Below are 27,883 nucleotides of genomic sequence, written 5' to 3' on the forward strand. Positions count from 1 at the left end.
TACACATCCCATGACTTTTTCCATGTTCATACAATCATACAAGGACAGTTATTCAATTGTTATATTTAAATTTTTTAAATTTCATCAAAGATAAATTATAATTACTGAAGAATATATTTTAAAAGTATATAATTGTGTAAATACAATCCAGCTTAAGAAAGAATACACGAATAACTTTGAATCAGCTTGCAAATTTATCTCTTCATCTTCCTGGATTCTTGTAGTTTCCACATTCCTGAATTTTATTTATCATATCTGTGTTTTTTATTATGAACCACTTATGCAAAAGATGTTTTGCCTCTTTTTAAAATTTTATGAATGGATCTAAAATGTATGTACATTTCTATGGCTCTTTGCTCATCATATTTGTTAAATTCAGTAATTTTCACTGCTGTGCATTAACCCACTGTAGATACACTCCACAAGATGAATGTGTCTTGCTTTTTCAATCCCAGCTGGAGGATGGTGATCCACTTTCACAGTCACCATGGTATGCACACAAAAGAAAAGCCAGTTAGAAAAAAACAGCTTACAAATATTTTCATCTTCAATTACATTAACAGAAACACACAAAGCCACAGACCTGCTCAAGTCTCAGTCCTACAGAGACCTTCTCACAGGTCCCCCTGTTCACAATGTCCATTCGTGACCACTTTTCATTGCTTTCCAGCAATGGTGTATAACCTAATAAAAACTGCCTCATATCTAACAAAACAAATATTCAAATTTGTAAAAACTGTCCCGTGAATATAAACAACTGTACACAGGGTTCCAGACCCCGAATCGGACCCACAAGCTCACCCAAAGCAAGACACCTTCATCTTTTCAACTGCCAGACCTTGCTCCAGTCTCTTGTACACAGGTAAGCTCGTGGCACCACTCAGGGTCATTTCCATGGATTTTACCCCGGATACCCCCGCTCACTGAGGCCTAAGTCCCTACACCCCCGCCCCCATTCCCACCTCTACCCGTTCTGGACTCCCGAATGCGTTCCTCAGTCTTCTTTGAGAACGTCTTAATTCACCCTCAGCCACACCAAAGTCAAGTGAGCCACAGGGTCGCCCAAGACTCAAACTAATACCTCCAGCAAAGACCAGAGATCCGCTTGCGCTGCGAAAAACATTGCCTCTGAGAAGCGGGGCCGAGTTGCATGTCGGGAGCATTCTGAAGGTCCAGGTTTTCAGCTGTCGGGGTTTGCCCGCTGAGGACTACATTTCCCAGAAATCTCCGGGCATAGGTCTTCTCGGGGCGGGGCGAGTTTGCCTGAGGAGAGCGCTTAGAAGCGCCGAGCCTCTGAGGATTTTCCGGCTCTTATTTCCCATGAGCCTCTGGGCCCAAACCAACCTCTGTTTCTGCGTCCCTTTCCCGTGTCTTCAAGGTTTTTGGACTCTGTGCGGTAAGTTGGTCGTGTCCCTGGAAGTAGTCAGCGCCAGGTGGGGGTGGGAGGGCTCAGTTGACTTTAGAGCGTGATCAAAACCTGCAGGAAGGGTGGGCGTGACACCGCGAGGCGCTCGAAGTGAGAAGGCCCCGGGCGCGGATAGGGCGTGTCGTGCCTGGATCCTCAAGCCCGTGTTTGAGCGAGCGGCTGAGAGGTTGTTGTGTGACAGACGGCGTTACAAGGCCGGGGGGGGGGGGTGGTATCTCCGTAACGGTGTCTGCGGCTGGGGATGTGTGATGGGATGATGAGAAGCGTGGCCTTGTTTGTCGGTGTGGTTTGCTTTGGCCCGAGGCTCTGGGTTCCCTCTAGACTCTCTTAGGGGCTGCTAAAGTTAAGTGACCGTAAGACAGGAAGTCCTGTAGGAAGCCCTAGAATGTATGTCCAGCAGGAAGGCACAGATCTAGTATTGGGATGAAAAATTGACATCTGGAAGAGTCCTCGTGGCAGCCTCCTGGGAAGACATGGTGCGGAGGTCTCAAAGGTAGGAAAAATTACCTCCTTGAGGGCCAGCTCCATGTTTCAGAGTCTTTACCACCAGACCTCTGCTCCCAAGAATTGCTGTCAATTCCAGCCTCCCTTTTTCCTCCTCATTTTTTTGTTAGAAATTGAAGTATAGTTGATATAAATGGTGTGTGAATTTCTGCTGTACAGCAAAGTGACTCAGTTATATATATCTTTACATACGCATTCCTCTTCATATTCTTTTCCATTATGATTTATTTCAGGGTATTGATTATAGCTCCCTGTGTTCTACAGTAAGACCTCGTTGTTTATCCATCCTATGTATAATAGTTTGCATCTGCTAACCCTAGACTCCCACTCCATCCCTCCCCTGCCCCCTTCTCCCTTTAGGCAAACACAAGTCTGTTCTCTGTGAGTCTGCTTCTGTTTTGTCGATAGGTTCATTTGTGTCATATTTTAGTTCCACATGTAAGTGATATCATAGGGTATTTTTGTTTTTCTTCCTTTACTTAGTATGATAATCTAGTTCCGTCCATGTTTCCAGCTTCCCTTTTAATTCCGTTTGTTTACATGTGGATGAAGGCAGATGTGGCCCTGGAGAGTGTCTTGTTTCTGTTTTGTTTTGCTTGTTTTTAATTAAGTCTGTTGGTGTTCCAAGAAATACTGATGTCTTAGGATTCCCCGCAACCCCCACCCCCTGGCCCTGGCATTGCTGTGGGGTTTCAGAGAAGGACCCTGAGGGGGAGGAGGAAAGAACTGTTGCATAGTAAAGTATCAGGGTTCAGATGAATTTGTGTTTTCTTTTTATTCAGACAGTTGCTTTGTTTTTACCTTTGATTTTTAGATTATGAGAATATTTGCTTTCTTTGGCCTGAAATATCTTGACTAGTAGTGTCTATTGTGGGTCTTCCTTCTGGCAAATGACCCACCATGCTGGTGCATCACTCTTCCCAGAGGCCCCCATTGCCCTTTTCCTCAGTCAGTAGCCATCTGTTCCTATGGCAAATTATTCAGATTCTCCAGTACGTTCTCCCTTTCTGAGCATCCTCATAGTTTAGAAATACATCTCCTGGAAATTAATGTTAGAAATTTACTTTATTTTTATTTATTTATTTATTTATTTTGTCTTTTTAGGGCGGCACCCATGGCATATGGGAGTTTCCAGGCTAGGGGTCGAATCAGAGCTGTAGTAGCCTGCCTGCGCCACAGCCACAGCAACATCAGATCCGAGCCGTATCTGTGACCCACACCACAGCTCATGGCAACACTGGATCCTTAACCCACTGAGTGAGGTCAGGTAGTGAACCTGTGCCCTCAGCGGATACTAGTCAGATTCATTTCCGCTGAGCCATGAAGGGAACTCCTAGAGCTTTATTTTAGACTATGATTATTTGAAGAGATTAGCATTTAGGTTGTATTTAAGACAAATTTTTGTTTGTTTTTATGGCCGCACCTGTGGCCTATGGAAGTTCCCCGGGCCAGGGATTGAATCTAAGCTGCAGCTGAGACCTTTGCCACAGCCGTGGTAATGCCAAATCCTTTTAACTCAGTGGGGATCAAACCTGCACCTCCAGTGACCTGAGCCGCTGCAGTAGGATTCTTAATCCATTGTGCCATAGCAGGAACTCTGACAGATATTTTATCTTTTCCACAGTCATGATTTTAAAAGCAAGGCAAGGTAGGAGGGGATTGATTATTTAATAAATTACAGTGCTGTGAGGCTTTTCAGGGCAGGAGTATGATCGAGCTTTGAGCACAGGAATTTGCAGTTTGCACCTACAAGGGTAGAGACATTCAGATGGTTTTCAGGTAGAAATCTAGCATTGCTAAACATGAGTTGTTTCAGGTCCAATTCTCTGTGGGTTGTGAGAGGCAGTACTGTGTTGTGGTTAAGAGTGAGGCTCTGAATCTAGAGCATCTGGTATAGTGGGTTAAGGATCTGGTTTCTGTAGCTGTGGTGTAGGTTGCAGCTGTGGCCCGGGAATTTCTATAGCCTGCCTGGGGAAAAAAAAAAAAAAAAGCTGTATTTTTATTCTTTTTTTTGTTTTGTTTCCCCTATGGGCATGTATGTCTGGTTTTGTTTTTGCAGAATGAAATCACAGTAATTGGTTGAGGACTCTCTAGCTTTTGGTTTGAAAAATTCAACCCAGATTTAGGTTTGACTTTAATCTTGAATAGGTAGAAAGAAGAGCACTAGGGGATTGCTTTCTTAATTTACAGCTTTTAGAAAAAGAGAAATACCATCTAAAAATTAATGACCAGAGCACCAAGGACAGTCTTTCAGAATTAGATTATTTTAAACTTTATTTCCACAGAGAATAGCAATAATCTCTACTCTATGGCTGTATTTAAAAAATCTATCTGGGGAGTTCCCATTATGGCTCAGTGGAAACAAATCCAACTAGTATCCATGAGGATGCAGGTTCTATCCCTGGCCTCACTCAGTGGATTAAGGATCCAGCGTTGCCGTGAGCTGTGGCACAGGCTGGCGGCTACAGCTCCAGTTCACCCCCTAGTCTGGGAACCTCCATATGCCTCGGGTGCAGCTCTAAAAAAGCAAATAAATAAATAAATAAACAAGAAAGAAAAGAAAAAATCTATTCTACAAGTAATGTTTCCAGGATAGGTATTAGTTACCAAATGTTGAGTAAGAAGACTATAGTTATAAATATTAAACCACCATGCATAGAAGAACAAGATTGAGCCTCTTGGTTAATGTTCTGAGCTTGATATCTAATTGGGTCATATTTTCTGAGCCAGATTTATAATGCTGAATCCTGTCTCTCCATCTGCAGCTTCTGGGAGGAGGGGATATTTCCTCTGTATCTTTCTGAGAACCTGTTTTGCTTATCTTGTTATTTAGGAAGAATAGCGGCATCAACTATAAACTTTAGTTAGCATTAAAAGTAAGCTGGCCTAGGAGTTCCCGCTGAGGTGCGGTGGGTTAATGATCCAGCTTGTCTGTGTGTTATTGCCAGTTTGATCCTCGATCCCGTGCAGTGGGTTAAGAATCTGGTGTTGATGCAGCTTGGTTTTACACCCTGGCCCAGGAACTTCCATATGCCACAGGAGTGGCTGAAAAAGGGAGGAAGAAAAAGTAAGCCAGCCTAAGCAGCACAGATTCTATTATGAGAAAAATGGAAAGAATGGCATTAATTCTCTTTATTATAATGGGCTAAGGGACAGTAGTCATCTTTGTCTTGAGTAATAATGGATAAAACTTAAGCAGTTGTAAACCATTCAGTATTTTATATAGATTTTCCCAATATTCAGTGCAACCAACTGTGGTGTACATTATTCTTATCCCTCTTTTATTGACAAGGAAATAGAAGTGTTGAGAAATTGGTCCCTATCAAGCTCAGATTTATATCCTGAAAGTCTCACACCAGAGCCTTTATCTCAATTTCAGTATACTTCCCACATTACATATCTTTACAAACCTGTCTGTCTCACTAAGAAATTGACTATGCATGTCTTTCTTCACCAATTAATATGGTCCATTGCCATCATAACTAATGAGGGTATAGTAAGCCATAATTTATTAAACTCTTCGCCTGCTAGTATTACATAGTTTCTAATTCATGGTTATCATAAGTTATTTTTGGTTGAATATCTTTGTGTGTACATCTTGTGTACTTCTCTAGGTATTTAAGGATTCATTTCTAGAAATGGAATTTGGGGTAAACATTTGATCCAAATGTAAGACCCTGAGATAGTGTACTGCTTGGGAGGTGATAGAATAACTAAAATACATAATTGTTACCTTTCAGACAAGAAAGACGAAATAATCATAGAAATAAGTTTAAGGCAGCCAGTAAGAAAAGCCGATTAGGCAATTCAGGTGCCAGTCTTAAGGACTCATAGGGGAGTTCCTGTCATGGCTCAAAGATTAATGAATCCGACTAGGAACCATGAGGTTGCGGGTTTGGTGCCTGGCCTTACTCAGTGGGTTGAGGATGCGGTGTTGCTGTGAGCTGCGGTGTAGGTTGCAGACGCGGCTCGGATCCTGCGTTGCTGTGTCTCTGGCGTAGGCTGGTGGCTACAGCTCCGATTAGACTCCTAGCCTGGGAACCTCCATATGCCGCAGGAGCAGCCCTAGAAAAGGCAAAAAGAAACAAACAAACAAACAAACAAAAACCTTTGTAGGAAGCTAACTATATGCAGCACTGTTGGGTCATGACCAACTTTGTGGAGGCATATGGAGTTTATCCTGTGAGTTTTATGCCTTAGGGTTTTTATCCTGCTAATGTTAGTTACAAGTGAGGTACAGTATTAGGTGATTCAGCAGTTATCCGAGGGTGTATCATGTCTAAAAAGACCGGTCCAGATGAAAAATAAACCCATATGGAGTTGAGTGATGAGTGGATGGAGGGGCTGGTGGCCATGGGGCTGGAGCGAGCATGGGTTCAGCAACCTTACCTGTCCCCATTCACCAGTGGTGATTGGCAGCATGTCAGGCCGAGAGAGCTGCCGTCGGAGGAACATGGCTCAGAAACTAATCACAGGAGTTCCCGTCATGGCTCAGTGGTTAACAAATCTGACTAGGAACCATGAGGCTGCAGGTTCGATCCCTGGCCTCATCAGTGGGTTAAGGATCCGGGGTTGCCATGAGCTGTGGTGTGGGTCACAGACACGGCTCGTATCCTGCGTTGCTGTGACTCTGGCATAGGCTTGGCAGCTACAGCTCCAATTAGACTCCTAGCCTGGGAACCTCCATATGCTGCAGGAGCGGCCCTAGAAAAGGCAAAAAGACAAAAAAAAGAAAGAAAGAAACTAATCACAGCCAAGTGCCTGTGCTTTGTTCTACTGGCTGCGGATTTTATGGAGACTTTTGTACAAATGGCCTGTGTTCAGCATGCTGTAAAGACATCTTCAAGGACAGAATAGTGGTAATGGTGAAGTAAGCCCACCGGCACCTTCTGTCAGTAGTCTGGGGCTTTATCAGCTCAGTCACCATTAGCCTCTGCCTCTTCATCTATGTGGCCGAGCCCTGTATCAAAGCAGTCACTTTTATCAGAATCCGTAGCGCCATCCCAAGTGGACAGCGCATCTGGACAAAGCACTACCTGAAACAGAAGATCTTCGAGGTTTGGTATCAGAAGCATCACAGCAGCCATCTAAAGAGCAAAGAAAAACCAGATCAAAGAATCTCTGTTTCATGTGTGGGAAGAAAGTGGGACTTTTTTTTTTTTTTTTTTTTGTCTTTGTGCCTTTTCTAGGGCCGCTCCTGCAGCATATGGAGGTTCCCAGGCTAGGGGTCTAATCCGCCAGCCTACGCCACAGTTCACAGCAATGTGGGATCCAAGCCGAGTTTGCAACGCACACCACAGCTCATGGAAGCACCAGATGCTTAATCCAATGAGTGAGGCCAGGGATCAAACCCGCAACCTCATGGTTCCTAGTCAGATTCGTTAACCACTGCGCCACGACAGGAACTCCGAGAGTGGGACGTTAATGCTGGTATGGAATCTTTTGCTGTGGTGTGCACCATTATCAGATGTACACAATTGCTCTTACCATTACAAAGCTGATGCTGCTAAGAAAATCAGAAAGGAAAATCCAGTAGTTGTTGGTGAAAAGATCCTGAAGGTAACTCCTGCTAGAATACAAAATCCTTTGACCATCTGCAAACTAAATATTGACCTGAGGTTTTAGTAATTGAGAATGTGGAGCACTGCATCTTGGATAGACCTCATGCATGTCATCAGCAGAAAAATTTTTGTTTTTGTTTTGAAAATGACTCTGAACATTTATTTCCATTGCAGTTTCTGTGGCTGAAAAGACTTAAGTAAATTTTACAAGTATTATCCTTTTAAGATAATTAAAAATTTTTTTTTTTGGGGGGGGGGGGAGTTCCCGTTGTGGTGCAGTGGTTAACGAATCCGACTAGGAACTATGAGGTTGTGGGTTCAGTCCCTGCTCTTGCTCAGTGGGTTAAGGATCCGGCGTTGCCATGAGCTGTGGTGTAGGTTGCAGACACCGCTCGGATCCCGCGTTGCTGTGGCTCTGGCGTAGGCTGGTGGCTACAGCTCTGATTCGACCCCTAGCCTGGGAACCTCCATATGTCGTGGGAGCGGCCCAAGAAATGGCAAAAAGACAAAAAAAAAAGAAAAAGTTGTTTTTTTTTTTTTTGCTTTTTTGGGGCCACACCCGTGGCATATGGAAGTTCCCAGACTAGGGGTTGAATTGGAGCTACAGCTGCTGGCCTACGCCACGGCCATAGTAATGCCAGATCTGAGCCTTGTCTGAGACTTATATCGCAGCTCATGGCAATGCCAGATCCTTAACCCACTGAGTGAGGCCAGGGATCGAACCGCATTCTCATGGATCCTAGTCAGGTTTGTTACTGTTGATCCACAATGGGAACTCCAAGATCATTTTAATTTTAGTTGAGTGCAAAGGGCTTTTATAACAAATGTGGGAGTTCCCGTGTGGAACAGTGAAAATAAATCTGACTAGTATCCATGAGGATGCAGGCTCAATCCCTGGCCTAGCTCAGTGGGTCGGGGATCAGGTATTGCCATGAGCTATTGTGTAGGTTGCAAAAGCAGCTGGAATCTTGCATTGCTGTGGCTGTGGCATTGGTCAGCAGCTGTAGCTCCAATTTGATCCCTAGCCTGGGGAGTTCCATATGTCATGGGTTCAACCCTCAAAAGCAAAAAAAAAAAATAAGTGGTGAAATTTTAGAGGGTTGCAATTTTCCAGTATTAAACATTCATATATCAGATTTCTCTGGTGGCTCAGAGGATTAAGGATCTGGCGTTATCACTGCTAGGTATAGGTTCGATCTGTGGCCTGGGGGAACTCCTGCATGCTGTGGACACAGGCCATCCCCCCCTCCCATGCATGCATTAATCTTGCAGTTTATTTTCTCACTGTGTCTGTAAATATTGCTTTTCTCTACGACATGATTTCTCTTTTGATAATGCCCTTTAGGGCATGACTAGTTATCGATAACAATGTATCTCAAATCATTTTGGCCACTTCTGTTTTTCACTAACAGAGGTTATACATGTGTTAGCATATAGTTTCTTTGCACCTACTATTTATGTCTGAATCATTTGTCACAGGAGAGTGTGTGCTGGCAAGATTTTAAGTTTTTGTGTTTTTAAATTTTTTTGAGCGAGGGAAGGAGAAGCTGTGCACTTCATTGCTGACTGCACTTTCTTTCAGATTGTGTTCACCGGTCTGCATGTATATGGTATGAAGAATGATCTGAAGTAATTGTTCTGTATTCATGATTATCCACCAGTCTTTGATTAAATAAAAAATAAAACCATAAAAAAATAAATAAACCCATTGTCAAAAGATGTGAAAAGAAGCAGGAAGTATACCCATGACATTTCTTGGGGGAACTTCAGCCATTTTTTCTAGATAGGACCTGAGCATACATAGAAATCATATAGTTAGTATAATGTGTGGACTGTGGTCAAAACAATTAGGCAGAATACCCTAAACAAAAAGAACATTTTGATCTCAATAAGAATATATTACATTATTGTATATAGATGTATAACTTCAGACATTTTTTTGGTCTGTCAGTCTTTCTGTATTGATATATGTGTATATGTAATTTATAATGACACTTTATGTTCTGTACCTTTTCTTTCTTCTTTCTTCTTTCTTTCTTTTGTTTTCTTTTCTTTCCTTCCTTCCTTCCTTCCTTCCTTCTTTCCTTCTTTCTTTCTTTCCTTCCTTCCTTCCTTCTTTCTTTCCTCCTTCCTTCTTTTCTTTTCTTTCTTCAGCTGCACTTATGGCATGTGGAAGTTCCCAGGCCAGGGATTGAACTTGACAACACCAGATCCTTAACCACTAGGCCACCAGGGAACTCCATCTTTTTTTTTTTAAATGGAACTCCATTCTAATTTACAATGTTGTTAGTTTCAATTGTCAATGAAGTGATTCAGTTATATATACATCCTTATATATATACTCTTTTTCAGATTCTTTCATAGGTTTTTACAATATAACGAGCATAATTCCCTGTGCTACACAGTAGGTCCTTGTTGTTTACCTATTTCTTTCTTTTTCTTTTTCTTTCTTTTTTTTTTTTTTTGTATCTTCTAGGGCCGCACCTGTGGCATATGGAGGTTCCCAGGCTAGGTTTCTAATCGGAGCTACAGCTGCCAGCCTCCACCACAACTCACAGCAACACGGGATCTGAGCTGCGTCTGTGACCTACACCACAGCTCACAGCAATGCCAGATCCTTCCCATTGAGAGGCCAGGGATCAAACCCGAAACCTCATGGTTCCTAGTCAGATTCGTTAACCACCAAGCCACGATGGGAACTCCAGTTTACCTATTTCATGTATAGTAATGTGTATATGTTAATCCAAAATTCCTAATATAGCTCCCTCTGTATACCTGTTCTTTCTGTTGACAATATATCTTGATTATTTTCCCCAACTTAGTATAGTTTCATGTTGTTGCCCTGCATGGATATTCTGAATGGATTAAGAAGTCAGCTTTTGGGAGTTCCCATTGTGGCTCAGTGGTTAATGAATCCAACTAGAAACCGTGAGGTTGTGGGTGCAATCCCTGGCCTTGCTCAGTGGGTTAAGGATCCAACGTTGCCATGAGCTGTGGTGTAGGTTGCAGACGAGGCTCAGATCCCGAGTTGCTGTGGCTCTGGCGTAGGCCAGCGGCTACAGCTCCGATTGGACCCCTAGCCTGGGAACCTCCATATGTCATGGGAGCGGCCCAAGAAATGGCAAAAAGACAAAAAAAAAAAAAAAGAAGTCAGTTTTTGGGCTCAGGCAGTTGTCTGAGCAGTTTGGACATCCTGCTGCCCCTGTGTGTTGACCAACTCTTTTCAGCCCTGAGCTCCTGGAGGATGTCTTGGCTTGGACCATGTAGCCCCTTCCTCAGCCCTGAGAAGTAGGAATGGAGGGAGCAGCATCTGATTTGGGCAGGACTGAATAGTCCAACCTTAAGCCTCTATCAGCACCCCCAGAGTTGGGCAATACCAGGGTTTGAGGTGAGAGTGGGGATTCCATAGAAGGTGTATGGGACATGGGGTGGAAGCGAGAATGGAGGAAATAAAAGCTACATTAGCTTAAGTCAGAACAGGGTCACTGAAGCACCTCTGGTCTAAAGCTTCTTCTTTTTTTTTCTTTTTAAGGCCACGGCATATGGAGGTTCCCAGGTTAGGGGTCGAATCGGCGCTGCAGCTGCTGACCTACACCACAGCCCCAGCAATGCAGATCTAAGCGATATTTGCCACCTACACCACAGCTCTCTGCAAAGAGGGATCCTTGACCCACTAAGCAAGGCCAGGGATTGAATCTCTGCATCTTTGTGGATGCTAGTCAGGTTCTTACCTGCTGAGCTACAACGGGAAGTCCTAAAGCTTCTTTTTCCTTCCACAGCTCTGGCTTTTCTGGACACTGCTTCAGCAATAGAGGAACCCTATGGAACATTGATCGGTTCCTCCAGTTCTAGAACCATGACTGACGTAAGTTGGTATTTCTCTCTCCTTGAAATGTGATTTTTTTTTTAGGTCACATGAATCTTTTTCTGAATTATCCTAGGAGTTCCCGTCGTGGCGCAGTGGTTAACGAATCCGACTAGGAACCATGAGGTTGCGGGTTCGGTCCCTGCCCTTGCTCAGTGGGTTGACGATCCGGCGTTGCCGTGAGCTGTGGTGTAGGTTGCAGACGCGGCTCGGATCCTGCGTTGCTGTGGCTCTGGCGTAGGCTGGCGGCCACAGCTCCGATTTGACCCCTAGCCTGGGAACCTCCATATGCCGCAGGAGCGGCCCAAGAAATAGCAAAAAAAAAAAAAAAACAAAAAAAAACACATCAGACTGTCTTGAGTCTTGCCTTTGTTACTGCTCCTGGCTTTGCTTGGCCAGGGCGGCCCCATTTCCCTGATTGGGATTTCTCATTCCCACGACAGGCCTGCGGTGTGATGACTTAGTGATGAGAGTCCCTTTGGACCACCCAGACAAACTTGCAGCTTCTTTATAGACCTGAGTTTTCCAGAGAGATAAGGTGGAATTTGGGATTTTTGGTCTTCACCTCAGTTTGTAGGAGCTCACACGCTTTGCGAACTTTCAGGGTTAGAGCAGGGAATGAGTGGGTCTTTTCCGGGGATTCTCTAATCAGTAAACCCCAGTGTCAAAGTCCATTTCGTTATTGACCAGGATGGACATCTCTGTCGTGCCTAATACTCTCTAGCAGTGTCCTCCGATCTGGGAACAAGGAAGGTGTTATGTGTCTTTTTAGGGCTGCACCTGTGGCATATGGAAGTTCCCAGGCTAGGGGCAAATCGGAGCTGTTGCTGCTGGCCTACACCACAGCCCCAGCAATGCCAGATCTGAGCCGCATCTGTGACCTACACTGCAGCTCACGGCAACGGCGGATCCTTAACTCACCTGAGTAAGGCCAGGGATCGAACCTCTGTCCTTACGGATACTAGTCAGGTTCATTACTGTTGAGCCATGACAGGCACTCCAGTGATGCACATTCTTAAGTACTGGATGATCATATACTCCTAGAATCAAGAAAACTTTAGAGGTTTTGCTCAAGCTAAATGTATGATAGTTATTAATCCTATATATCCACATGATGACCTGAATTATAGCTAATAAAGACATTTTATATATTCAATTCATCATCATAAGAAAAAATACTTATGATGTAATCTAACAATGATTTACTTGAGGCTTAATGATAATCCTTAACTTAATGGAAATCATTTTTCTAAAATAAAGAGATTTTGTGGTACATTTGGGAAAAAGTGGAGGTTTTTTGTATTTCTTAAAGGGTATAGCAGTTTCTTAAAGATGATATAGCAGTTCACTTTTGTGAAGAATTTATGGGAGGTTGGAGTTCCCATAGTGGCTCAGTGGTTAACGAATCCGACTAGGAACCATGAGATTGCGGGTTCGATTCCTGGCTTTGCTCAGTGGGTTAAGGATCCGGGTTGCGCTTGGATCCCACTTTGCTGTGGCTCTGGTATAGGCTGGTGGCTATAGCTCTGATTAGACCCCTAGCCTGGGAACCTCCATATGCCATGGGAGTGGCCCTAGAAATGGCAAAAAGACCAAAAAAAAAAAAAATTTATGGGAGGTCCTGTTGTGGGTCACTGGTTAACAGACCCGACTAGCATCCATGAAGACGGGGTTCAATCCCTGCCCTCGCTCAGTGGGTTAAGGATCCAGTGTTTCTGTGAGCTGTGGTGTAGGTCAAAGGTGCGGCTCAGATCCCGTGTTCCAGTGGCTGTGGCATATGCTGGTGGCTACAGCTCCAATATGACCCCTAGCCTGAGAACCTCCATATGCCACCATTGTGGCCCTAAAAGACCAAAAAAAAAAGAATTTATAGAGTTCCCACCATGGTGCAGTGGGTTGAGAATCCAACTGCAGCGTCTTGGGTCACTGTGGAGGTTCGGGTTCAAACCTCAGCCTGGCACAGTGGGTTAAAGGATTTGGTGTTGCTGAAGCCATAGCTTAGATTCAGTCCCTGACCCGGGAATTTCCATATACCACAAGTGCAGCCATAAAGTTAAAAAAAAAAAAAAAGAAGAAGAATTTATGAAGCAGGCACATAGCAGGTTTATGTATGTATATATACCCATAATTACCCCATCCCTTTCCCCCGCAACACACATTATTATTATTTTTTGCCTGTGCCCACAGCATATGAAAGTTCCTGAGTCAGAGATCGAACCTGTGCCACTGCTGTGACCCAAGCCGCCTCAGTGACAACCCTGGATCCTTAACCCACTGCACCTCAAGAGAACTGCCCCCTCCACAACATAGACTCTTTTTATTTAATAGAAGAGAAACTGGGATTATTTTATACATTATCAGACAGGTCTGGATAGCTGCATTATCTCACAGTATTCAGCAAGTTTTTTCTACTGTTAACGAGATTCTTCTAGAACATGTAGACCCTCTCCTTTAGTTATACTAATTTCCTTACTTTTCCCTACTTGTAAGTCTCACAGGCCTCCAGCTGACCTGGTTGTTATATTTTCCTCTTCTTATAGTTTATCCTTCATAATCCTCTTTTTTCCTCTTGGAGATATTTTCTGAGTTTCTTTAATTTCTTTTCTTTTTTTTGTCTTTTCTAGGGCCGCACCTGCGGCATATGGGGGTTCCCAGGCTAGGGGTCCAATCGGAGCTATAGCTGCCGGCCTACACCACAGCCACAGCAACATGGGATCTGAGCCATGTCTGGAACCTACACCACAGCTCATGCCAACACTGGCTCCTTAACCCACTGAGCAAGGCCAGGGATCGAACCCGCATCCTCATGGTTCCCAGTCGGATTCATTAACCACGGCGCCACGACGGGAACTCCAAGTTTCTTTAATTTCATAAGTAATTAATGTGTGGGGCTTTGGTCTTAGGGCTCGGTGACCTTCAAGGATGTGGCCATCAACTTCTCTGCGGAGGAGTGGGAATTCCTGGATTCTGCTCAGAGGGACTTGTACGTGAACGTGATGTTGGAGAACTACAGCAACTTGGTCTCGCTGGGTAAGGTCCTCGGCCTGAAATCATGTAGAACCTCCTCTCTGCAGCCTCAGCTTTCTCCCTGGGAGTTACAGGGCTCTCTTTGCAGGTGAATGTGTCCTCCCTGTTCTCAAAGGAATGTTTTGATACTTGTTGGCTTAGAAATTAAGCACCTTGCTTTTGTTATTTGTTGGGTTCATTGAGCACCCTGATCTTCCTCCCTCTGGCCTTCTCTTCTTTAATGACCAAGTCGCGGGGATTGCATGATGGGGCGCTTATTTCATAGCCACTGTCAAAGAAACCAGATCTCATACTGTGCTTAGCTTCAGCATTTCTGTTTGTGTCCTGGCTTTGAGTCAAAATGTAGTTCTCGTGTCTGAGGAACCAGAGAAAGGCCAGAGCAGAGTTCATGAAGGAGGGAGAACCAGGACGAGAGACAGGCAGGGCCCAGGTGACAGTCAGTGTTGTTGTCGGTTTGGGGGAAGAATTTGGATTGTTATCTCAGTGCTTAGACGTCACGATTTGGTTTTTGTGGGCTTTTAGCTTTTTTATTATTAAATATCATGCAAATGTCCATCATCAGCTTCTGCCAGGGCTTGTTAGAAATGCAGCTTGTTGGGCCCTACCCCAGACCTGCCTGCCGGACAGAATCTGCATTCACACAAGATCCCCCGGTGATTTTTATGCATATTGGAGAATCACTGCCCTTTGTTATATTCTGACCCACAAATGGGGGTGCATAGTTGGAAACATGGTCCTGATATACTGTGGCTTTCATACCAGAGCCTCCAGTTTATATAGCGGCGGTCGAGTGAACACAATTCATTTCATACTAAAGGAACACATTCCTTTACTTCCAACATAGTTGAAGTTGAAATTACAATCTGTGAACTTGGCATTATACAAAGTTGCATCCTACACTGAATTAAATCCTAAAAAATATCTCATGAAACTTGTTTTCCTCTTAGCAAAATAACAATAGTGACAGTAATGATATTAATAATTAACATTATGGTGGAGTTCCTGTTGTGGCTCAGTGGTTAATGAATCTGACGAGGAACCATGAGGTTGTGGGTTCAATCCCTGGCCTTGTGCAGTGGGTTGAGGATCTGGTGTTGCCCTGAGTTGTGGTGTAGGTCGCAGATGCAGCTTGGATCCTGTGTTGCTGTGGCCATGGTATAGGCCGGCAGCTACAGCTCTAGTAGGACCCCTAGCCAGGGAATCTCCGTATGCCACGGGTACAGCCCTAGAAAAGACATAAATAAATAAATAAATAAATAAATAAATAAATAAATAAATAATAATTAACATCATGCTTACCAGAAACAGGCCCTGTTCTAAGCAGAGCAAATACATTAACTTATTTAACTTTCACAACACCCCCTTGAGGTAGGTACTGTTTTGTTTTGTTTTGTTTGACCATGTCCACACATGTGGAAGTTTCAGGGGAAGGGATCAGACCCATAGCTGCAGCCCTAGCCACAGCAGTGCCAATGCCAGATCCTTAACCCGGTGAGCCACCAGGGAACTCTGGTAGGTACTATTTTTAACCATTTTTATTTATTTATGTATTTATTTATTTATTTGTCTTTTGTCTTTGTAGGGCCGTACCTACGGCATATGGAGGTTCCCAGGCTAGGGGTCTAATCAGAGCTGTAGCCACTGGCCTAAGCCATGGCCACAACTACGCCAGATCCGAGCCACGTCTGCAACCTACACCACAGCTCACAGCAGTGCTGGTTCCTTAACCCACTGAGCAAGGCCAGGGATTGAACCTGTAACCTCATGATTCCTAGTCGGATTCGTTTCCACTACACCATGATGGGAACTCCTTTAACCTTTTTAAAGGTGAGATTACTGAGGCACATACAGTTCAAGTGACCTCGCAAGGTCACTGGGCTGGTGAGCAGCAGTGGCAGCAACTGAACCTAGGAAGCCTGCCTCCAGAATCTGTATTCTCAACCACTGTGTTCTGTCTTCTCTAAAGAGACAGAACCTCAGCGAGACTAAAACTAGATCATTTTCCTTACATAAGTAAATAAATAGATAAATAGTATCATATAATGAAATATATTCAGGAGAGGGAAACAGAAAAAGAGTATGAAAATGATGGGAATTGATGTGGCTACTTCAGACACAATGGTCAGGGAGAGCTTTCCTGAATAGAGATGTGAAGCCTGGGGTCAGGTTATGAGTACCTGGGGGAAGAATATATCACTCACTGTGAACAAGTATAAAGGAACCTGATTGGAAGGACTCTAAGAAGGCCAGGTTGAAGTTAATAAAGGGGTGTGCACTATGAAATTGGGTCAGGGAGGTAGGCAAGTGCTAAATAGTATGTAATTTTGTTGTTGTTGTCTTAGGAATTTGGGTTGTTTAGTTTCTTACTCTGAAACAATTCATATGTCTTTCCTTGATTCTCATTTATTGTTATTTTTTTAAAAAATTGAAATATAGTTCATTTACAATATAATGTTTCAGGAGTTCCCGTCGTGGTGCAGTGGTTAACGAATCCGATTAGGAACCATGAGGTTGTGGGTTCGGTCCCTGCCCTTGCTCAGTGGGTTAACGATCCGGCGTTGCCGTGAGCTGTGGTGTAGGTTGCAGACGCAGCTCGGATCCTGCATTGCTGTGGCTCTGGCTTAGGCTGGTGGCTACAGCTCCGATTCAACCCCTAGCCTGGGAACCTCCATATGCCGCGGGAGCGGCCCAAGAAATAGCAAAAAAAAGACAAAAACAAAACAAACAAACAAACAAAAACAATATAATGTTTCAAGTGTACAGCAAAATGATTCAGACACACACACATATGTATTTCAGATTATTTTTCATTATAGGTTATTACAAGATACTGATTATAGTTCCCTGTACTATAGAATGAATCCTTGTTCCTTATCTATTCTGTGTATCAGTAGTGTGTCTCTGTTAATCCTGTACTCCTAATTTATTCCTCCCCCTGCTGTCCTCTTTGGTAACCATTAGTTTATTTTCTATGTCTGTGAGTCTGTTTCTGTTTTGTATATAGGTTCATTTGTCATATTTCTTAGACTCTACATATAAGTGATATCATATACTGTCTTCCCCTCTCTGACTTTCTTCACTTCCTTATTTTTAATTAATTTCTTAATTATTTTTTGTCTTTTTAGGGCCACACCCATGGTTTATGGAAGTTCCCAGGCTAGGGGGTCAAATCAGAGTTACAGCTGCCAGCCTACACCACAGCCACAGCAACTCAGATCTGAGCAGCATCTGTGACCTACACCACAGCTCACGGCAACGCCGGATCCCTGACCCACTGAGCAAGGTCAGGGGTCGAACCCATATCCTCATGGGTACTAGTTGGATTCGTCTCCACTGTGCCACAACGGGAACTCCTGGGGTGCGTGTATCTTTTTGAATTAGAGTTTTTATCTTTTCAGGGTATATGCCCTGGAGTGGGATTGCTGGATCATGTGGTAGCTCTGCTTTTAGTTTTTTTAAGGAACCTCCACACTATTTTCCCAGAGCAGTCGTACCAGTTTACATTCCTACCAGCATCGTAGGGTGATTCCCTTTTCTCCACACTCTCTCTAGTGTTGATTATTTGTACACTCTTTGACGATAGCCAGTTTGACCAGTTAGAGGTGATACCTCATTGTAGTTTTGATTTATATTTCTCTAGTAATTAGTGATAGTGAGCATCTTTGCATGTGCCTCTATGTCTCCTTTGGAGAAATGTCTGTTTATGTCCTCTGCCCATTTTTTGCTTGGATTGTTTGGGGTTTTTTTGATATTGAGTTGTATGAGCTGTTTGTACAGTTTAGATATTAACCCCTTGTTAATCACATCCTTTCCAAATATTTTCTCCCATTTCATAGGCTGTCTTTTATTTTGTCAATGTTTCCTTTGTTATGCAAAAACTTTAAGTTTGATTATGTCCCATTTGCTAATTTTTGCTTTTGATTCTTTTGTCTTGGGAGACTGATCTAAGAAAATATTGCTATGATTTATGTTCAAGAATATTTTGCCTCTGTTCTCATCTAGGATTTTTATGGTGTCATATCTTCTATTTAGGTCTTTTAACCATTTTGAGTTTATTTTTGTATATGGTGTGAGGAAATGTTCTAATTTCATTGATTTACGTGTAGCTAGCTGTCCAGTTTTTCCAACCCCACTTGTTAAAGAGACAGTCTTTTATTCATTTTATGTCTTGCCTCTTTTGACATCCATTAATTGACCATAGATGTGTGAGTTTATTTCTGGACTCTGTTCTGTTCCTCTGATCTGTATGTCTGTTTTTGGGGTGTGTGTGTGTGTGTGTGTGTGTGTGTTTTCTGCATCTGTGGCATTTGGAAGTTACCAGACCAGAGATTGAACCTGAACCTCTGTTGTAATTTGCACCACAGCTGGGGCCATGCTGGATCCTTAGCCCACTGAACCACAAGGGAACTTCGTATATGTCTGTTTTTTAATGCCAATACCATGTTTTTTTGATCACCATAGCTTTGTTGTATTGTCTGAAGTTGGAAAGAGTTATACTTTCAGCATTTTTCCTCTCAGGATTGCTTTGGCAATTCTAGATCTTTTATGGTTTCATATAAATTTTAGGACTATTCTAGCTCTGTGAAAAATGAGACAAACAACAATGAAAACAACCATATAAATTCTGTGGGATACAGCAAAAGCAGTTCTAAAAGGGAAGTTCATAGCAATGTAGGCCTTCCTTAAGAAGTAAGAAAAATTTCAAATAAACCAATCTACTATCTAAAAGAATTAGAAAAAGAAGAACAAACAAAATCCAAAGTTAGTAATATAAAGAAAATAATAAAGATCAGAGAGGAAATAAATAAAATGGAGATTAAAAAGACAGTAGGAAAGATCAATAAACTGAGAGTTGGTTTTTGAAAAAGATAAATAAAATTGACAGACTTTTAGCTTGGGCTCACCAAGAAGAAAAGAGGGAGAACTCAGATAAACAAAATAAGAAATGAAAGGGGAAATAACTGGTATCATAAGAGGAATACTATGAACAACATAGTATTCGTTGGAATACCAACAAAAGTCCAGGACTGGATGGCTTCACTGAGCAATTCTACCAAACATACAAAGAACTTATATCCTATCAAACTATTCCAAAAGACTGAAGAGGTGGGAACACTCCCAAATTCATTCTATTAAACCACTGTCACCCTGATACCAACACCAGACAAAGACACTAAAAAAAAAGAAAATTACAAACCAATATCTCTGATAAATATAGATGCAAAAATTCTCAACAAAATATTACCACAGAGAATCCAACAATACATAAAAAGGATGATCAAGTTGGATTCATTCCGGGGTCTCAAGAATGGTTTAACACACACAATCAATACGATATTCCACATTAACAAAAGAAAAGATAAAAAACATACAGTAATCTTCATAGATGCAGAAAAAGCATTTGATAAAATCCAACATCCATTCATGTTTATCCATTTGATAAAGTTCTTACCAAAGTGGGATTTGCAGGAATATATCTCAACATAATAGACACCATTTACTACAGACCCGCAGTGAACATAGGCTTCAGTGGTGGAAAGCTGAAAGTATTCCTGCTAAATTCAGGAACAAGACAAGGATACCCACTCTTACCACTTCTATTCAGCCACAGTATTGGAAGTTCTAACCGTAGCAATCAGGCAAGAAAAAGAAATAAAAGGTATCCCCTTGGAAGCGAAGAGGTAAAACTCACTATTTGCAAATGACGTGATACTCTATATAGAGAACTCTAAAGAGACTCCACACAAAAACTGTCAGAACTAATAAATGAATTCAGCTACAGGATACCAAATTAAAATTTATTGCATTTATTTATACTAACAATGAAATATCAAAAAGAAAGTTAAAAAGAAATCTCATTTCAAGTCTTGTTAAAAAAAAGGTCCCAAGGAATAAACTTAACCAAGGAGGTGAAAGACCTAGATACTGAAAACTATAAAACATTTATAAAGGAAATTAAAAATGATTCAAAGAAATGGAAAGATATCCCATGCTCTTGGATCGGAAGAATTAACACTGTTAAAATGACTATGCTTCCCAAAGCAATCTACAGATTTAATGCAGTCTCCATCAAAATACTCATTCCTTGTTACTTTTGAAAATTCTAGGCCTGTTATTTTGTGCAGTATTCCTCAGTTTGGGTTTGTCTGCTCTTTCCTCATGATTAGATTCAATTCATGCATCTTTGGCAGGAGTAGCACAGAACTGACACTGTCTTCTGCTTGCATTCTGTCAGGTGGAGCAAATGATTTGTCATTACGGATGGTACTTACTTTGAACATTTGAGTTTGGTGGTGTCTACCAGCTTCCTATCTTTGGAGTTTATATTTTTTCCTTTAATGAGGCTTTTGTGAGGAGGAACTTTGAGACAGTTAAATATTGTCTTCCTCCTTAAAGTTTCAACTTATTCATATGTTTGATTTCTGGTCAGTGGGTGGTAATATGTTCTTCCCATTATTTATTTCAAAGACTGGATCTGTGGGAACCCTCTCAGTGATGGGTTCTGTGTCCTTTGGCATGTCACCATCACACTTAAAGTACCTCCTTACTGTCTGACACAATACCATGTTCCAGGCTCATTTTGCATTTTCCATGCTCTAGCCCTAAAGTCAGCCATTTCTTCAAGATGATCTGGTTCCATTCAGTTGAGAATGGTATTTAGAAGCCAAATCTGGGCACTAAATTTGCTCATTGCTGCCAGGGGACAGCTGTCCCTAGGCCCTCTCAGTGGACAGAGTAGGGAATATATTTATATGTATACATACGTATATGTGCACACACATATACATCAGTAGATTTAAACCATTAATTCACACAGATAACCCCAATTCTAATTCAACACTGCAGATTTCACTGGAGATTATTCACTTTGCATATTTCTATCTCCCTTCTCTTAGACTGAAAAACCTGGGTTGCTATAATGGAATATATTTGCTGTTGACCATTGTACAACATGGTTTTGAACTGTGGAGGTCCAGTTTTATGCATATTTTTTGATAAATATACAGTTGACCCTCTTATTTCCATGGGTTCTGCATCCATGGAAAAGGAGGGCTGGCTATGGGACTTCCCATCCTCAGATATCCACGGTGGGTTCTGGAACCAGTCCTCTGAGGATGCCAAGGGCTGACTGTACTCACTTGATCAAACCCTCTATGTGTAACGAGTCTTCCATTACTGCCACCACTACCACTGCCTTGATTGTGTGATTGCCTTTCTAGTCCTTCTTGGGCTATAACCCCCCCTCGTGCCAGGTCATTCACTCACAGACACTTGTCTTTCTCTGCTTGCATTCTGACTCCTAATATGGGATCACCCTTTTATACTGAAACCCTCCTTGTGCTGATTGACCTTCAGTACCCTGTTCTGGGCTTCATTTTATTAAATCTTGTCCCTTGAGGATGCATTTTTAAAAATATTCCATGTGATGAAAGTGGAAGTCTTCATTAAGCTCTTCTGCTGTAGCTAAAGTGTGATAGTTGCCTTGGAGAACAAACCCGTGCCATTGTTTGAACTGTGAGTTAAACTGCTTTTTCCCCCTGGAATACCATTTATTTCTTGAAAGAATGTCTGACAGACAAATTATGGTTATTCAGACTTGGGTAGTTGGAAAACCTTTTCTTGCGAATGAACCTGTCACTTTAAGAACACCTAAAAGTATATATTGCCAATGATAAAATTCAAACTTTCAAGTAAAATTTAGAATTGTATGAAACATATCCATTATTTATTTATTGAACTTCATAGCTTCCTAATAAAAGCTTTTCTGATGAGATAAATGGTATTGTTAACATGTGATTTTTTTTGATATTGTGTAATGAAATATGACAACATTTCAAAGATCTACATAACTCAATGAATTGTTATTTTCACATGACTCGTTCATGATGTTGTAAAACTATGCATTGATAAAAATCATCCAGGAGTTCCTGTCCTGGTGCAGCGGAAATGAATCCGACTAGGAACCGTGAGGTTGCAGGTTTGATCCCTGGCCTCGCTCAGTGGGTTAAGGATCTGGCGTTGCCATGAGCTGTGGTGTAGGTTGCAGACTCGGCTTGGATCCTGTGTGACTGTGGCTGTGGTGTAGGCCGGCAGCTGTAGCTCCAATTTGACCCCTAGCCTGGGAATCTCCATATACCGTGAGTGCGGCCCTACAAAGCAAAACAAACAAACAAAACAACAACAACAGAAAACACCACTTCTCTGTAGCCACAGCAGAAAACAGGATGGAGGCTTCTCAAAAAACTAAAATTAGAACTGCCATATGACCCAGAAATTTCACTCCTGGGTATATATCCACAAAACCCCAAACACTAATTTGAAAAGATATATACACCCCCGTGTTCATAGCAGCAGTATTTACAGTTGCCAAGATATGAAAGCAACCTAAGTGTCCATCAACAGATGAATGAGTAAAGAAGATGTGGTATATGTATTCAATAGAATACAGCTCAGCCATAAAAAAAGAATGAAATTTTGCCCGTTTGCAGCAACATGGATGAGGGCATTATGCCAATTGAAATAAGTCAGACAAAGACAAATAATGTAAGATATCACCTATATGTGGATTCTGAAAAATACAACAAACTTGTGAATAAAACAAAAAAGAAGCAGATTCACAGTTACAGAGAACAAAATAATACCAGCGGAGGGGGGCAACATAGGGGTCAGTAGAAGAAGGGTTATTATGGGATTATATGAAATCATGTGTGTATTGTACAGCACTATAGAATTTAAAGAATCTTTAATAAAAAAAGAGAACCCACCGCTACTCAAGTTTTACTGTAGTATCAAAGAATGACATCCATAGATATCCATCTGAACAGGCTCATAGACTATTCTGCTATTTTGTAATTACATATCTGTGTGTGTTTTCTTCATATGCATCAATGAAAATAGCATTGCCACAGATTGAACACAAAAGCAGATGTGAGAATCCAGTCATCTTCTGTTAAACCAGATAGTAAAGAGTTTTGCAAAAGATTAAAATACTTCACTTATTTTTTTCTTTGGAAAATATAATTATTTTTCCCAAAATGTTTTACTTATGTTAACATTTAATGATCTATCTTTTTTTTATTAAAAAAAATTTTTTGGCTGTGCCTGCAGAATATGGAAGTTCTCTGGCCAAGGACTGACCCCTTGCCACAGCGATAACTGGAGCCACTGCAGTGACGCCGCTAGTTCTTTAACCCAATGTGTCACTCACAGTGGAACTTCCAATTTATCATTATTTTAAAATGAATTAAAAATTTTTAAGTTTCTCAGTTTTAATTTCTAATATGATAAATATCAAAGGATATAACTCACATAAACAAAAGCAAGGTCTTTTTGGTCCTCAGTGCTTTTTTTTTTCCTTTCTTTTTAAGGCTGCACGTGTGGCATATGGAAGGTCCTAGGTCGGGGTCGAATCAGAGCTGCAGCTGCCAGCCTGTGCCACAGCCACAGCAGCGCAGGATTTGAGCCATGTCTGAGTTCACAGCAACACCAGATGCTTAACACACTGAGGGGGATCGAACCCGCATCCTCATGGTTACTAGTTGGGTTCGTAAACTGCTAAGCCACAACAGGAACTCCCTCGGGGCTTTTTTTTTTTTTTTTTTTTTTAAGCATTGGAAGAGAAGTTCAACCTCTATTCATTTGCTGACATTGATAAGCCTCACACGAAACATTCAAGTACCAAGTAACCATAATGGAAGCCTTTGCGTGGCAATGTGGATTTACTGAACTATTTATTGATGTTAAGTTGTACAAAACTGCACTCCTTCTAGTTTACATTTGGTCACTTGTAAGCAGTTGTAATATTAGGTTCCTTAGTTTAAATACTGTGGCATCCCTTTGGATGTATACACAGTCTTTACATCCAAATGTTAATGTGTATAAAGCCATAAAACATTGTTACATAAAACAGCTATAGTTAGTGCAGTTTAGGCTGTGACCAATTATCCATTATTAAAATTACTTCCCATAGACACAGCCACAATACTCATCCACCATTTAATAGCACAGCCAAATACACACACACACACACTTTTTGGCCACATGCATGGCATGTGGAAGTTCCTGGGCCAGCAGTAACCATAGCCACAGCAATGATGCCAGATCCATAACCTACTGAGACACTAGGGAACTCTATAACTCACCCAAAACATTATACAGTCACCAATAGGCAAAAATACTATGTTTACAATAAAAAAATATACAAATTTACCTATGTATGAGCAAGCAAGGAATTCACCAATAATATTTAAGTATATAAGAGATACTGAATCCAAAAAGTTTGATAACTACTGCTCCAGGGTGTGGTTCTTAATTTCATTATGTAGCCTTTGTGAGCCCTCAGATGAATGCTCTGAGGTCTTTCCAGTCAGGCTGGGCTGGCACTCCAGGGTACAACCTCTAGAATCTCTGATCATAGTCAGTATCCCAGTCACCCTGTGGAGAGTCACCTTAGATGCTTGGAAATAGTTGGTTGCAGATCTAGGGGAGAATCCCTACATAGAATTCCTGGGCTCCTTTGCAGGGCTTCTTCCTGTAGTAAACCTTGAACCACATATTTCAGTCGTCTTGGCACCCCTGATCTCAGATCCTAATATCCTTTGCCCAATGACTTGATTGGTGGAAGAGCACATTTTGGTTTAAGGGACCATTTACACAGAAAGATGAGGGACTTTTTTTTTTTTTTTGTCTTTTTTGCCATTTCTTGGGCCGCTCCCTCGGCATATGGAGGTTCCCAGGCTAGGGATCTAATCGGAGCTGTAGCCGCCAGCCTACGCCAGAGCCACAGCAACGCAGGATCCGAGCCGCGTCTGCTACCTACACCACAGCTCACGGCAACGCCGGAACCTTGACCCACTGAGCAAGGGCAGGGATCGAACCCGCAACCTCATGGTTCCTAGTCGGATTCGTTAGCCACTGCGCCATGACGGGAACTCCGAGGGACTTGTTAAAGTGACCTTTGTGAAATCCTCCAGAAAACTGTCAAAGCAGAACATTAAGATCACAAGAGCTTGCTGAGGGGGAGGGGAAGGGGCTGGGAGGGACTGGGAGCTTGGGGTAAATAGATGCAGCGTGTTGCCTTTGGGATGGATTAGCAATGGGATCCTGCTGTGTAGCACTGGGAACTCTGTCTAGTCACTTATGATGGAACATGTAATGTCAGAAAAAGGAATGTACACATGTAAGTGTAACTGCCTCACCATGCTGTACAGTAGGAAAAAATATGTGCATAAATAAAAGCTTAAAAAAAAAAAAGATCACAAGAGCTGAGGGAGTTCCCTTGTGGTGCAGTGGGTTAAGGATCCAGTGTTCTCACTACAGTGGCCCAGGTTGCTGCTATGGTGGGAGTTCAGTCCCTGGTCTGGGAACTTATACATGCTGTGGGCATGGCCAAAAAACCCCACAAAAGCTGAAAAATCAAAGCTGAGTCTGTTGTGGGACAGAGGAGAGACTTGATGCTTAGAAATTCAGTAAGTCTCCTGATTCAGTTCACTTGTGGATATTGTTTTCAATTTGTCTCTTATTTCTACTACAAAGGGCTTTTTTTAGGGTAAAGGAAATAAAATGTGTGGTTTTCTTATTTTCTTCCAGATTGGGAGTCAACATATGAGACCCAAAATACATCTTCAAAAAAGAACATTTTTGAAATAAATTTTTCCCAGTGGGAGATAGTGGAAAGCAGTGAAACCCTTGACCTTGAGGCATCTGTTTTCAAAGATAATTGGAAGTGTGAGAGTGGATTCGAGGAGCTCCAGGGACATCAAGAGGGATACTTAAGTCAAATGATAATCAGCTATGAAAAAGTACCCGCTTACAGAAAACATGAATCTCTTACTGCACATCCAAGTATTCATAAGCAAGAGAAACCCTACATTTGTCAGGAATGTGAGAAGGCTGGTAGTCGTGACTCAAAACTTATTCAACATGAGAGAATTCATTTGGCTGAAAAACATTTCGAGTGTGAAGAATGTGGGAAAGACTTTTTAAGTGCCTATCAACTCACCATGCATCAGAAGTTTCATACTGGTGAGAAACCCTATGAATGCAAGGAGTGTGGGAAGACCTTTAGTTGGGGATCAAGCCTTGTTAAACATGAGAGAATCCATACTGGTGAGAAACCTTATGAATGTAAGGACTGTGGGAAAGCCTTTAGTCGTGGCTATCATCTTACTCAGCATCAGAAAATTCATATAGGTGTGAAGTCTTATGAATGTAAAGAATGTGGGAAGGCCTTTTTTTGGGGCTCAAGCCTGGCTAAACATGAGATAATCCATACAGGTGAGAAACCTTATAAATGTAAAGAATGTGGCAAGGCCTTTAGTCGTGGCTATCAACTTACTCAGCATCAGAAAATCCATACTGGTAAGAAACCTTATGAATGTAAAATATGCGGAAAGGCTTTTTGTTGGGGCTATCAGCTGACTCGACATCAGATATTCCACACTGGCAAGAAACCCTATGAGTGTAAGGAATGTGGGAAGACCTTTAATTGTGGCTCAAGTCTGGTTCAACATGAGAGAATCCATACTGGTGAGAAGCCCTATGAGTGTAAAGACTGTGGCAAGGCCTTTAGTCGTGGCTATCACCTCACTCAGCATCAGAAAATCCACACCGGTGAGAAACCTTTTGAATGTAAGGAATGTGGAAAGGCCTTCAGTTGGGGTTCAAGCCTGGTTAAACACGAGAGAGTCCATACTGGTGAGAAGTCCTATGAATGTACAGAATGTGGAAAAACCTTTGGTAGCGGCTATCAGCTGACTCGACATCAGATATTCCACACTGGCAAGAAACCCTATGAGTGTAAGGAATGTGGGAAGACCTTTAATTGTGGCTCAAGTCTGGTTCAACATGAGAGAATCCATACTGGTGAGAGGCCCTACGGATGTAAAGACTGTGGCAAGGCCTTTAGTCGTGGCTATCACCTCACTCAGCATCAGAAAATCCACACCGGTGAGAAACCTTTTATATGTAAGGAATGTGGAAAGGCCTTCAGTTGGGGTTCAAGCCTTGCTAAACACAAGAGAGTCCATATCAGAGAGAAGTCCTATGACTGTAAAGCCTATGGGAAGGCCCTTGGTAGTGGCTATCAGTTCAGTGTGCATCAGAGAATTCATACCGGTGGGCAGCCTTATCCACATGAGGACTTTGGGAAGACCTTTACTTACGACTCAAGCCTTGTTCAACATGAGGGAATTCACAGTAATGATAAACCGTACAAATACACAGAATGTGGGGAAGCCTTTATATGGACAGTCTACTCAGATGAGACAGTTGATGCTGCTGAAACTTTATGATTGAAGAACTATGAAAGAACTTGTGTGTGTGTACAGCTTACTCAGTTTGAGGAGAAGTCTTATTCTTGAGAAACCTTGTGAATATAGGGAATGTTCGAAAGCCTTACTTACCTGTGTGTGGACAATTTACGATATCAGAAAATTCATACTAGCGAGAAATACTTTGAATATAAGGAATGTGAAAAGGTCTTTAGACTTCTGTATGATC

General features: G+C 42.1%; 1 protein-coding gene and 1 pseudogene across 1 annotated transcript; both read left to right on the forward strand.

Annotated features, from left to right (window-relative positions):
* The first annotated feature begins 1,158 nt into the window (after positions 1–1,158).
* Positions 1,159–27,864, forward strand: ZNF283 (zinc finger protein 283). Its single transcript, XM_047790839.1, has 4 exons — positions 1,159–1,396; positions 11,271–11,356; positions 14,260–14,386; positions 25,973–27,864. The coding sequence occupies exons 1-4, from the start codon at positions 1,321–1,323 to the stop codon at positions 27,673–27,675; spliced, it is 1,992 nt and encodes a 663-aa protein (XP_047646795.1). The 5' UTR covers positions 1,159–1,320; the 3' UTR covers positions 27,676–27,864.
* On the forward strand, positions 6,077–7,687 carry LOC125132153 (AN1-type zinc finger protein 6-like; annotated as a pseudogene).
* Positions 27,865–27,883: the final 19 nt, after the last annotated feature.

Source organism: Phacochoerus africanus, chromosome 8 (genome assembly GCF_016906955.1).
Source record: "Phacochoerus africanus isolate WHEZ1 chromosome 8, ROS_Pafr_v1, whole genome shotgun sequence".
NCBI classification, from domain to species: domain Eukaryota; kingdom Metazoa; phylum Chordata; class Mammalia; order Artiodactyla; family Suidae; genus Phacochoerus; species Phacochoerus africanus.

Bases quoted from the DNA above. Each gene is read 5' to 3' on its own strand.
- ZNF283 (XM_047790839.1), top strand. From the start codon at position 1,321: ATGAGCCTCTGGGCCCAAACCAACCTCTGTTTCTGCGTCCCTTTCCCG. The intron at 11,357-14,259 runs GTAAGTTGGTAT...CTTTGGTCTTAG, and splicing joins GTTCTAGAACCATGACTGAC to GGCTCGGTGACCTTCAAGGA. The intron at 14,387-25,972 runs GTAAGGTCCTCG...ATTTTCTTCCAG, and splicing joins CAGCAACTTGGTCTCGCTGG to ATTGGGAGTCAACATATGAG.